Source organism: Talpa europaea (genome assembly GCF_964194135.1).
Source record: "Talpa europaea genome assembly, chromosome: 13".
Lineage (NCBI taxonomy): Eukaryota > Metazoa > Chordata > Mammalia > Eulipotyphla > Talpidae > Talpa > Talpa europaea.
In genome coordinates this window covers 18,959,244-18,972,512 of record NC_140080.1, presented here as the reverse complement: position 1 = coordinate 18,972,512, position 13,269 = coordinate 18,959,244, and the positions used below count along the sequence as shown (strand labels likewise).

At 35.4% G+C, this 13,269-nt stretch overlaps 1 protein-coding gene across 1 annotated transcript in view; it reads right to left on the bottom strand.

Annotated features, from left to right (window-relative positions):
* Window positions 1-13,269, bottom strand: part of SRFBP1 (serum response factor binding protein 1) — a gene marked incomplete at its 5' end in the record, with an annotated part of 56,032 nt that overhangs the window by 4,853 nt on the left and 37,910 nt on the right. The window contains 3 exons of the mRNA XM_084252405.1: window positions 970-1,007; window positions 2,629-3,340; window positions 4,445-4,526. Coding sequence (XP_084108531.1) covers window positions 970-1,007; window positions 2,629-3,340; window positions 4,445-4,526 — 832 coding nt within the window. The remainder of the gene's footprint in view (window positions 1-969; window positions 1,008-2,628; window positions 3,341-4,444; window positions 4,527-13,269) is intronic.

Here is a 13,269-nt window from a genome sequence, read left to right as displayed (position 1 = left end):
GATGTGAAGAGTTTAATGCTAGATGAAACTGTTTCATGAAAACTGAGATTTGAATGTGGCAGTTACTTCTCAACTAATGTATATTTTATATAATTATGTAAAGCAAATTTATATATATAAGTAAACTAATATAAATAAATAAGCTAAGCAAAAACAAAGTACACATTCTGTTACTTGAATCTCTTCATTAGGAAAATGTGGATGTGCCCTAAGTTATAAGTTCCTGTGAATATACACTGAATGATGCAGATTGTCATGTGTTTGCCAAACCAGTTCTTTCCCTTCTGGGAGGTACAGGCTGAATACTTCTCATCCAGCCACATTTAGATGAAACCATGTGACCAAGTTATAGCTAATGAAACCTGAGTAAAAGGCCTGACAATTAAAACACCTCATGTTCGATCCTTTATTCTCTCCCCCCACAATGAGTCCCTCTGCTATTTCACAGTTAACTGTGATGTGAATGCAAAACAAATTTTATTAAGCCAGTGAGAGTTTGGGATTAGGCACAGAAGTCAGCCTAGCCAAATAGATTAAATTTGATTTACTATGACATAATCAGGAAATGTTCACAAAATAATGTACTTGTTACTGCATATCTTATGGCAAAAAGTTGACGGAAATGTAAATTACATAATAATTTAAAGAATACGTTGATTTACTTCAGGATAAATTTAAAAGACAAATTTTCCGGATAAGTTTTGTCTCTATCTTTCCCACTGGCAGAACACAGTGTAAAAAGAAAAGTAAGAGGCAATCTGGGTGTGATTAAGTTATGTTAATTTCTCAATACAATCTAGGAGAAAATAAACAAAAGACAAATTACACTGATAATTATAAGATGCTCTGATTCCATCTCTGTATACAAAATCCATTCAGCCTATTTAAGCAACCAACATTTTTCATCCCTCCTCACTGACAAAGCATTGATTCATTGCACAGTGAGATTAGATGGCCATTAATACATACCTGGGGCTTTGCTTTTCGGAACCTGTTCCCTGCAAGATCTAGAAGAAAAACAGCAGTAAGACTTTAAAAAGATAAACAGAGGCTCCCTGGTGGCGCAGGCAGTTGACTGCAATGTTGTGAAGCTGTCCGAAGCCTCTGCAGTGCCAGTTCGATCCCCGCCGGTGGTGGAGCAATCCACATGGCGCAGCAGTCCTCTCCTGTCTTGCCCGCTGCTACCCTCAGCAGTGTATTTCAGTCAGTCTGCTTGTTCTGATCCCCACTCTGTCTCTGGTGAATCCTCTCACCCTCCGCACATTTGGCCTATACCCAGTTCTTTTTTCTTTTTTTTTTTAAAGATTTATTTATGCATACAAGAGCTGGGGTACAGGCCAGAGATGCGGGGGGGCGAGAGGATTCACCAGAGACAGAGCAGGGAACAGAACAGGAAGGCTGACTGAAATGCACTGCTGAGGGGATCAGCAGGCGAGACAGGGGAGGTCTGCTGCGCCATGTGAGTTGCTCCCTGGCTGCCCAGGGATCTAACTCGTGCTGCAGAGGCTGTGGATAGCTTCACAGTGTGGTGCTTAATCCTTTGCACCACCAGGGATGCCCTGTACCCAGTTCATGTATAAATTAAAAAAAAAAAAAAAAAAAAAAGATAAACAGATCCTCTGACTTTAAGAAAATAGTAAAAACGGTGATAAAATTCATTCAATGGACTATTTTTAGATTCCAATATTACTAAAGAAACTTAGGGGATTCTGTCTCTTACTACCCCTATAGGGATTTCTGGTCATAAAATAGCCTCTTTTGGTTACTGTCTGTCTTCTTGGGACATCTACATAAAGAATTTCAGTTTTCTCACAATGGAATGAATCACATATAATAAAAAATAATACATTTTCTGGGAAGGGAAGGGATAGCAATGTGTTATTTTCAATTAAGGAAAAAAGACAGCCATGTGAGGCAGGTTTGGGAGACACAATGTTTGAATTATTTTCAGTATTCCAAAGATGGTTTTCATATTCTTACTGTGTTAGAAAATTCCAACATTTTTCTTCTCTATTAAAAATTAGCACTGACCTATAAGAGGAAAAAGTCTATTAAAGAAACTAGCTATTAGTGAGGATCTTTATTGTAAAATGTGAAGCTACTCCTATCAGATTAGGATTACAAATGAAATTGAACTTAATGATTCCCAACAGAACACTGTGAAAAGCGGTGGTTAACAGCAGGGAGAGAGGTAGCAGTTCACTAAGTATAAAAGCAGCCTGAAGAACTCAGTGTTAGGGCAAGCAGGCTTATATCCTAAAATAAGAATATATAATAACATGGTTGATGTTTACAATAATGGCCCTGGATTATCAAGAAAAAATCCACAATATTCTTTTCAGAAAGGTCTATTCAAAGAGTGAAGTGTGACATTTCTAAACACTTTTTATCAAAAAAAAAAAAAAAGTACTAACATCTCATTTTCTTATGAAGCTAGATAAATGTAGCTTTGCCATATGTGTGTGTGCAATACAAAGTTGAAGAGGGCTAGTCTAAATACAGGATGTGCTGTACAAACAAGAAATATGTATGGGAGATAGTCTCTTGTTCATCATTATGATGCATAGAGATTTCACATCTTCAAAAAAAATTAAGAATAATTATTTCAGAATAGAAAAATATGCTTACCTTCTAGAACTTTTAGATCCAGATAAAGAATGGAAAAACACAGATTCAAACTTCGTAACTTCTGTTTTTGGCATGATTTTATCATTTCTAAAATCGTGATGGCTTTCAAGAGTAACTTCCTCAGGTAACAATTTGGGGGGGGCTTTCTGTTCCTTAACTAAAGAAGGGCAACTACTGTCCTTCTTTCTTGTCCGTTTGACTTTCCCAATGAAGAAGTCATCACCACTATCACTATCCTCAGACATGGAAGACTGTTTGTAAAACCTTTCTTCTGTGCTGTCATCAAAATACTCTTTCTCTTCTTCATGTAATTCTTCTCCATCACTGCTATCACCAAAGGAGTTTTGGGGCTCTTTCTTTTCTTTGATTTTACTTAATGTTTTCATTTTTGGTTCAGCAGGTGTTTCCTGTAGTTCAGAGGAAATGATAGAATCCTTTTCAGCAGGCTTTGATGGAGAATTTGGAATGTCTACTGCTTTTGGTCTATGCCCCAATTTGGCTATTTTTTCTTTTGCATTATTTATTGGCTTCTTTGTCAATATTTTGGTTTCTTTTGCTTTTTGCTCACTGATAATGGTTCCTTCATGTTGTAACTTTCTGGCATCATCATTTGAACACAAAGTGTCCTTGGAATGAGTTTCTTCTGAAGTGTTCTTTGATGATATTACTTCAGTAACATTTTGTCTTGCATCCTTAAAGGCTTTGACAGCAGCTGGAACAGAAATAACACGTGACTTGTTCTGTCAGTAAAACAAATAATGTAAGACACATCACTATTTAATTGCAGTCTTTCTTAAATTACTTGGAAACAGTAAGGAAGACAACTGGAATTTACATTAAATACATAACAGATCTGAGTACATTCACAAACAAATCTACTAACTTTTTAAAAACCAACTTAAGAGAAGTGCTCGAAGATGCTCATTTTTAAGTCTCTAAAATTAAAAGAAAATTGTCCTTTATGTCCTGAAATTCTGAAGAGCAGAAAAACTGAAGAAGAGTGAATACAAATAAATAAGATAAAATGGTGACATTAATTTCTGTGGGAATAATGTATTGATACAATTTTATTAATAATGTACTATAAATAGTACTATAAATAGTACTTTCAGGCATAAAAATATTTTCCAATCTGTGACAAAAACATTTAATTTTTAAATACATTTTATAGTATACACACACAAATGAAAATTATTTGATAGCAATTACAAAGATAACAGAAATTACATAAAGATTACATATATTACATATTTAGAGAATCAATCATATCCCAGATCATGAACATATATCTGAATGTTATATAACCATATATTCAGACATAGTAAAAAATACGCATTTATATTTTCTTTAGACATCAGAAACCCTTCATATTTACAGTCACCTTCCACGTTTAGAAATATCGGAAAGTGACAGCTACAATATTAAAGACCCTCCACAGAAAAATGACCACAGAAACAAATACATGATTATTTATTTAAAAATCATGTGCACAGGGGCCTCCCCAGTGGCGCAGAGGCTGAGTGCTGGGTTGTGAAGTTGCCCGCAGCCTCTGCAGTGCTGGTTCGATTCCGATCCAACAGGAGAGGGTCCCACATGGTGAGCAGACCTCTCCTGCCGCGCCCACTGCTCCCCTCAGTAGTGTACTTTGTCAATCTGCCTGTTCTGTTCCCTGCTCTGTCTCTGGTGAATTCTCTCACCCTCCCGCGCTTCTGACCTTACCCAGTGCTTGTATAAATAAATAAATAAATCTAAAAAAAAAAAAAATCATGTGTCAAATGCATTTAAGTACACAGCTTACAAGTTATTAAATTCATACCTTTCAGCACATCTATTTTTTTCTTCAGAAGAGGGTGCACTGCTAATCTGGCAATTGCTCTTTCAGTTGCAGTAGAATCAGGCTGCAAATTGAAATAAGCAATGGGGGAGGGGGAGAATGTAGCATTAAGATAAAAATGAATAAAATAACATCTGTCATTACTTTTAAAATTACTGTCAGGAAACAGCAATTTGTCAATATTCTCATTAGATAAGCCATCTGTATAACTGATATTAAAGAGAAATAAAAACATGCTGGTAAAAAAATACTACTGCTTTTAAACAATTAATTATCATGTGATCAATTAATAAATATTTTTGGGTACGTATTATCTTTCCCAAATTGTGATGATGATGTGTGATTTAAAAAGTAAAAAAAAGTAAAAAGCTCCTGCTCTCAAATAGCTTAAAATATCTACTTAAGAAAACCAAGTTGATATGAAAGAAACAAGTAACAAGTATTAACCCGGGTATAAATCTATTACTAAAGGGCCTCCCCTGGTGGTGCAGCAGTTGAGCACTGGGCTGCGAAGCTGTCCACAGCCTCTGCAGCGCCAGTTCCATTCCCGGCCACCAGCGAGTGTCCCACATGGCGCACAGACCTCTCCTGTAGTGTTCGCTGCTCCCCTCAGCAGTGTATTTCGTCAGTCTGCCTGTTCTGATCCCTGCTCTGGCTCTGGTGAATTCTCTCACCCTCCTGTGCTTCTGACTGTACCCAGTGCTTGTATAAATAAATAAATAAATAAATAAATAAATAAATAAATAAATAAATAAATCTTTAAAAAAAATCTATTACTTAAGTTTGAAGTTCCATTTGAGATTGAGAAAATATCTAATACTATATATTTTATTTTTTTTATATATATTTTTTTTATAGAGGCATGTTTTTATTTATTTATTATATTTGTTTGTTTGTTTTGTTTATACATGCACTGGGTACAGTCAGAAGCGCGGGAGGGTGAGAGAATTCACCAGAGCCAGAGTGGGGAGCAGAGCAGGCAGAGGGACTGAAGTACACTGCTGAGGGGAGCAGCGGGTGGCAGGAGAGGTCTGGGCACCATGTGGGATCCTCCTCCGGTGGCCGGGGAGCAGCCGGGGATCGAACCGGCGCCGCAGAGGCCGCAGGCAGCTTCGCAACCCAGCGCTCAACCGCTGCGCCACCGGGGAGGCCCACTATATATTTAAATCTTCAATCATATCACCATTGTATTCTCAGAATCTCCCACCAAAGAGCCTGGTTTATAGCCAACACATTTTAAATAAGTGATGATAACTGAAGAGGTAGAGATTACAATATTTAATGTATCAATGAATTTGGAAAACTCATACTTTGGCCAACTGCTTTAAATACATGTAGGCTGACAACATTGAAGGTTTTACCTACAGTTTTAACTTGAGTTTCAGACTCATATATATGTTCAGACATCTGTTTGACATGTTAAGGGAGAATTCTTTGATTTTCTTGTCAAGCCCACTTCTGTAGTCTTTTCCATCTTATGGTACTTAATTTCAACGTTTCTGGTTGCTCAGGCCTGAAATTCTAAACATTCTTCAACCATTATTTCTCCTTCTCTTACACCACACAATAAATATTTCAGCAAATTCTAAAAGTTCCTTCCACAAATTATCTCCAGAACCAGTCACTTCTCACTATTCCTACTCTTTATACGTTTGGCCAGATACCAAAACCTTCTACCTGGACCAATATAATAAGCTTATTTCTGGTTACTTCTCTTCATATCTTGCTGGCCCACAGCCCATTTTCCACAGAGCAGTCACAAGGAGCTTTGAAGAAGTAACCAGGTCATGCTATTCAACCATAAGCTGTTTTCCACCTGAAAGGCTCTATTCCACAAAATACGCATGGCTGATCTTATTGTATTCAGGTCTCTGCTCAAATACCATCTGAACTAATATAACGATTTCCATTATATTTTATTTCACATTTGCTAATACTACATTAACTACAAATGTTTTCACATTTGCAAGGTAGGGGATTTAATTTTTTTTTCCCCTCACTATGGACAAAGTACCTAGAAGAGTAACTGGAAATAGGTGGTATTCAATAAACATCCCATAAAGCAAATGAATAAATTTGTCTGGTATAGTAATACAAACATATGAGTATTTAAATAAAAGCAGTTTGAAATCTATTCTCTTTGGAGGTCTTATCTATATAATATCAACTAAAAAACTTCTTTATAGCTTCTGTAAACCCTGTGCTAGGTCCATCTAAACACCTTCTGTACTATGAGTACTGCCCAAATCATGTCAAACCAGAAACTCAGAGTGTGACCTTATTTGGATACAAGGTCTTTGCAGATAAAACTAATTATGAGAGATCACACTGGCTTTGGGAAATCTCATTCAATGAAATATGACTGGTGTCATTAGAAGGAGGACTCTCAGATACAGAGACAGACAGAGAGGGAACAAGGCTAGGGCAGAGATGGGAGTTATTCTGCCACAGTCAGAGAAGTCTTAGGACCACCATAAGTTGGAAGATACAAGAAAAGACTTCTTTCCTGGAAACTTCTGAGGAAGCACAGCTCTACTTACACCATGATTTCAGTTTTTTAGTTTTCTGAAAATAGAGAGAATAAATTTGTGTTTCAAACCACTCAACTTGTGTTACTTTGTTATAGCAGCCTCAGGGAAATTGCCTCTGATCAATCTTATAAAAGAAATACAGTACATTTGTGGGCCCAATATTTATTACAGTGATAATTCAATCCTCTGCTCTTTCAACTCTCATAGGGCATCCTGATGCTAACCTATTTTGTCTATCTTAGAGAGATATGCTAGTGTATTCTGAATCACTAAGCAACATGTTGGACTGCTGAAGGGGCAAACCTGCTTGCTTGAGTCTTAAAAGGAAGGATCTTAAAAGCTGTAACATAGAACTCCCAAGGAAGGACATGATTTTGCAGGCTAAAAGATTGAAGAGAATTTAGTCACATGAGAATGTTAGGGTCTACAAACTTTCAGAGGAAAAAAGATGTAACAACAATAACAACAAAAAAAATCAAAAACCAAAAATCCAGGAATCAGAATTGGAAGTCAAAGTACTTCTGAAATTCTAAAGTGGTTTCCAACCTAGAGAAAAATAAAAATACTTAAGAGACATACAGGTTTAAAAAAGTTTACAACCCTTTAGTAAAGCTAAGCTTCATTAAAATGAAGTAAGAAAGAAAAGATTGAGGAAGGCATGGGACACAAAAAAATGGAGAGCTAGGCAAAAGGATTTCCAAGGATGAGGCCAAATTTATTTATAATGCCTAGTATATTAAATATCTTGAAAGTGAATTTAAATAACTAATGAGGAGTTTGGTGCTACATCAGAGAGAAGACAGAAAAGTAACACTATAACAAACACTACAGATGAAAATATCATGCAGAAAAAGAAATATGCTCATTTGAAATGGGTTAAAGACTTAAATAAGACCTGAAAATGTAAAAACTTCTAGAAGAAAATGTCAGGAAAAAACTGACACTTTTCTTAGCAGTGACTTTTTTGGATGTGACACCAAAAACACAAGCAATGAAAGCAAAAATAAACAACCGGAACTATACCAAACAAGGTTTTACATAGAAAAGAAGCAATCAACAAAATGAACAAGAAAACTTACTGAATGGGAGGAAGTATAGGTGAATCATGCACAAGACAAGGGGTCAATATCCAATATTGTAGGGAACTCATAAAACTCAAGAGCAAAAACAAAAAAAAAATTAAAAACTGGGCAAAAGATATGAATAGATATTTTTCCACAGAATACATGCAGAGAGCCAGCTGGTACCTGAGAAGACAGATGTTCATTTCACTATTCATCAGGGAAAAACAAATCAAAACCACCATAAGGCACCACCTCACACCAGTTAGGATGGTAATTATCAAAAAGACAAGAAATAACAAGTGTTGGTGAGGTTCTAGAAGAAAGGAACCTTGATATACTATTGTGGGAATGTAAGCTGATGTAATCACCATGGAAAACAGTATGGAGATCCTTAACAAATTAAAAATGAAGCTACCTGATCTCATAATTCCACCACCTATATACACACACACACACATAAATTTATATATATGCATATATATATATATATATGTACACACACACATAAAGGAATTGAAATTGCTAACTTTAAGAGGTATCTGCAATCCAAGTTCATTGCAGAATTATTCACACTAGCTAAGACATGGATATGATGTAGGGGTCCATTGACATATAAAGATAATTGATAAAGTAGGGCATACACACACAGAGACATATACACTGACATACACTATATACATATACATGCACACACACAATGGAATATTATTTAGCCATGTGAAAGAAGGAACTCTTTCCATTTATGATAATATGGCTGAACTTGGAGGTATGCTATGTGAAATAAATCAAAAAGAACAAACCCAATACTGCATGCCATCACTTTTATGTGGAATCTGAAAAAAACCAAAATCATAGGAGCAGAGAGCACAAAGTTTGTTGCCAAGGGCTAGGAGGGTCAGCTATCACAATATTATGTCAATTATATCTCAATAATGCAACAAACAGGGCCTCCCTGGTGGCACAGCGGTTGAGCGCTGGGTTGCGAAGCTGCCTGCAGCCTCTGTGGCGCCAGTTCGATCCCCGGCTGCTCCCCGCCCACCAGAGGAAGGTCACACATGGAGCGCAGACCTCTCCTGCCGCCCGCTGCTCCCCTCAGCAGTGTACTTCGGTCCTTCTGCCTGCTCTGCTCCCCGCTCTGGCTCTGGTGAATTCTCTTACCCTCTCGCGCTTCTGACTGTACCCAGTGCTTGTATAAATAATAAAAAATAAAAATCTTAAAAAAAAAAAAATGCCACAAACAAAGTACACACAATTTGTTTTTAGGTTCACACAGAAGCACCTTTAGTTAAAAAGAAAAAGACATAGCTTCTCAATTTTTTACTCATTTAGCTGGAAACCCTGTTTTATAACAAAAAAAGTTACCTTGCAGGTATGTGCCATACTTATTCTGTACCATGTTATTTGTGTATATGACTTTCAAAATGTTCTTAATGCTTTTAAGTTTTATAAACCAGAAATTCTGATGAAAATGACCATCTTAGGGAACAAATCTTGTTATAGTGAAATATAAAAAATGTTAGAGTTGCTTAATAGTAACAAAATATAGAAAGTACAAAAAGACCATAAAAATCTTGTGGTGTGTGCAACAGCAACTTTGAAGGGACACTAAAATCCATTACCAGAATGTTTGATCTGGAAGAGTTCCTGTCTAGAGAAATGAGCAAAGAGGCAGAAATGGTAAGAGACCTACCAGAATTTTGCAGCTAGTGGCAAAGCAACACTACTTAGAATGCAGAAATGCCAAGTCTCTTCCCTCTGCTCAACAGGAATTTTTGCTAATAGAGAATCTTTGCTAATAGACTGAATGCACTGGAAAGGAGTTATACTGATGCCTGTCCTTCAAAATTCCGTATAGTTTGCTATTTTAAATTAATTAATTTTGATGCTAAACTAATTAATTAGTTTAGATGATGTTCTGATTTGCAAATCTTTGTACCTTATGATTTCTGAAGCAGAAAAAATATTCAAATGGGGAAAATTGTGCAAATGAAAATTTAATGACATATTATTAATGCTGTGTTTTTTACTACAGTGGATTTAATTTTTCATTCTTAGGGACCAATAAAAGGTTACACAGGTAGTTCTTAAAATGTTTGATTTAAAGAAAGTCCTAGTTAAAATAACGAATTTTATAAACCATAGCAATCATTTAAATAGACCTTTTAATTTCTCCTAAGTAAAAAATGTCAAATTTGTCACTTTAAACTTCTCTTTAATTGTATTAAGAGAGCAACTGAAATCTTTACATTTAATTTCCTACAGTAAATTTTAACAAAAAGTAAAGGAATATGATCCAAAGGTTTTATACAGCAATTAAACTGAGTTTTAACCTGATTTCAAGAATGCCTAGCCAGTCAGGAACAAAGTTACAACTCAAAATCAAGTTTCTGAAATCAGTTTTGTATTCTTATACATGTTTTCTTCTAAACTATTTCAGATGCATTTCTGTCAATTTGTGACAACTCTGGGCCTCTCAAATGTTTTTGGGAAAGGAATTAAATACTAACAAAAGTATATAGACTGATGAGGCAAGTGGGCTCAGATTTCTATCCCTGGCATTGTGTGGGGTCTCTGCTGCATTTCAGGTGTCTACCTTTTCTTCAAGACATGGGGCTAAATTAGTAGGCGCTCACTAGAATAAATCGAGCAGCCCCTTTTGGGGGTGACTTCAATTTCTTTAACCATTTCTCTCCTGTCCATCTTCCTTCCTCACTTATTTTCTTTCTCTTTGTATTTACTGAGCCCTTATGTGAAGGCATACTCTCACACATGAGGCACGAATACCAGTAATTAAACCAAGGCAGAGGTAATAAAATTCACAGAGATAGAAAATGTTATGGAGTACACAGAAGGAATTCAAATACAAACAGCTTATATTTAAATAAACTTATTTTGAAGCTTATGTAGTCAGTTTATATTTAAATAAACTTATTTTGAAGCTTAAAAGGCTAAGTAGTCTCTATGAACAAATAGTTTTTACACCTGCATGAAAAAGTCTTCACAATATTGGGAATATGAAGGAAACCACAGCTTTCCTTATTTAAAAATGACACAGTGTTTGCTGTGGAAAATTCTCAGGAAACTGTGGTTTTCACACACCTCCAGTTTCTTCCATTTCAAATAAATTAAATAAAAAAGGAAAAACACATCATCTTTTAATGGAAAATTTTTTATTTTGGCATATGGTTATTTATTGTGAACACAAAGCATTTGGTCTTCAATTTTGAAGAATTTTGAGAATGTACATGTGAATGTAAACAGTCTAAAAATGAAAAGGCTCTCTTAAATGCCATGTCCATTCCTTTGAAATGTTTCCTTAAGAACACTGACTCAAAATGAACTGGTAGTGGTAGAAAATTAGTAACACTACTTTTAATATTAAGTAGACTTAATTCCAATTCTAGGTGTTACCTGAAGATATCAACCAACACACTTACATCTGTACTCGCATTTAGTGAGATAACAGCAAACAGTCCAGATTCAACTAGATCAGACGCACTGTGGCAGAGTAAGCAAGCTGATGCTCAGAGTCCACTCTTAAGGAAACAGAAGACTTTCTTGCATTTGTTGAACTCTTAAAATCATTATAATGCCATTCTATAATGTAGTGTTACCTATGAGGACTTATTCCATTATTGTTCTAAATTTGGTTTTATAGGTGAGAACTTGATTTAGACTCTGAAGCTGTCATTTCCTACTAACTGTAGGTATGATTTTGATATTTATATGCCTGATGTCTCATCTGCTAAATGGGATTAGTATCATCTTTCCTGAGAGCTAGCATTATAAAGCATCTAATAAGTCAGGCAACTGACATATGTTAACAAACATGTTAATTTGCTTCCTCTTAGCCAATAGTGCTTAATATAACTGTCTAACAAATTTTCTACTAGTTAACATTTTCTTCTACAAAATACTCTGTCCTTTATGCCCCTCATATTTACTGTAGTGCATAGGCTATTTCTATGCACACAACAGATGTGCTGAATTGAGAAGCTCCTAAACTTCTGGTAAAAGCTGTCAGGAAAGGTCAGAGTTACAGTTCCTAACTCTCCAGTTCTAAATTTTCACCATATTCGTGTTAACTGGCTACTGAACCATTCTAACCCTTCCCACATTTGAAAAATGAAGACACTATTACTACACACTCACAAGTGTACACACATTATGTGCATACATTGTTTTCTATAAAGAACAGATAAAATAAAGTGAGATAAGAATGTGTATGAAAGAACTGTGCATGCTGTAATATGCTATGCAAATTAGTTTGCTCTGCTCTATTGTGATAGTCAGAAGTATACGTAATACATACACGTATAGTGCAGAGCAATATGTAATACACTTATTTTCCGTTTAGTTATCTTCTACCCAGCCCCCTTCCTTGACAAAATAATCAGTTCTCCATTTAGGACACTCCACTGCTTGCTTTATTTTTGTTTTAAAGGTTTAACTAATTAAAAAGTGGTAAATAAAAGAACCTAAATCTAATGTAAATCCAATGTAAATCACAAATGAAATGAAATAGTAAAAGTAGAGCTCAAGTAAATAGCTTGGAAGAAACGTGATGATTCTTAAGCAGGGCCGTTTCCCTTGGCCCTAAATCCCTCAACAGTTCCATTAATAACTTTGATGAAACAGAACTGCTTTCCTTTCCTCCCTGCCTAGTTTCCCTCCCTTCCTTCAATTTGGAGAAAGTACAAAAGAACAGAAATATAATCAGGTTTCACTTGAAAATACTTTAATGAGATTGTAAACTTTCTAGCTGTCTTACTAAGATAACTCTCATCATTACAAATCAAGTTATATGCAAATAAAACTTATTAACACAATAACAATGATAACCTAACATAGACATGTGTGGACACATTTTTAAGATAAATGACATTTTAAACACTGGAAGACTGAACAAAGGATTGTATTGTAAATGGAAGAAAATATGCTTAACAATTGCTACTATATGTAATACATTAACCTTCTAAAGTGAAAAAAATCAGGCTGAAAGGGGGGAAAATAAAATATGGGATATTTTATTTTAGATATTTTAAAGTTAAACTTAAGTAATAAATACTGCAAAGTTTTACTGTTAGAGCTAAAATGGAAATAGTATTACTAGGGAACTAAAATAAACTGCTTTTTATTGTCACCACAAATTAAACATGAATGAAATACTTTTAGAATTCAGCAACCAGAAAGTCAAAAAAATTTATTTTGG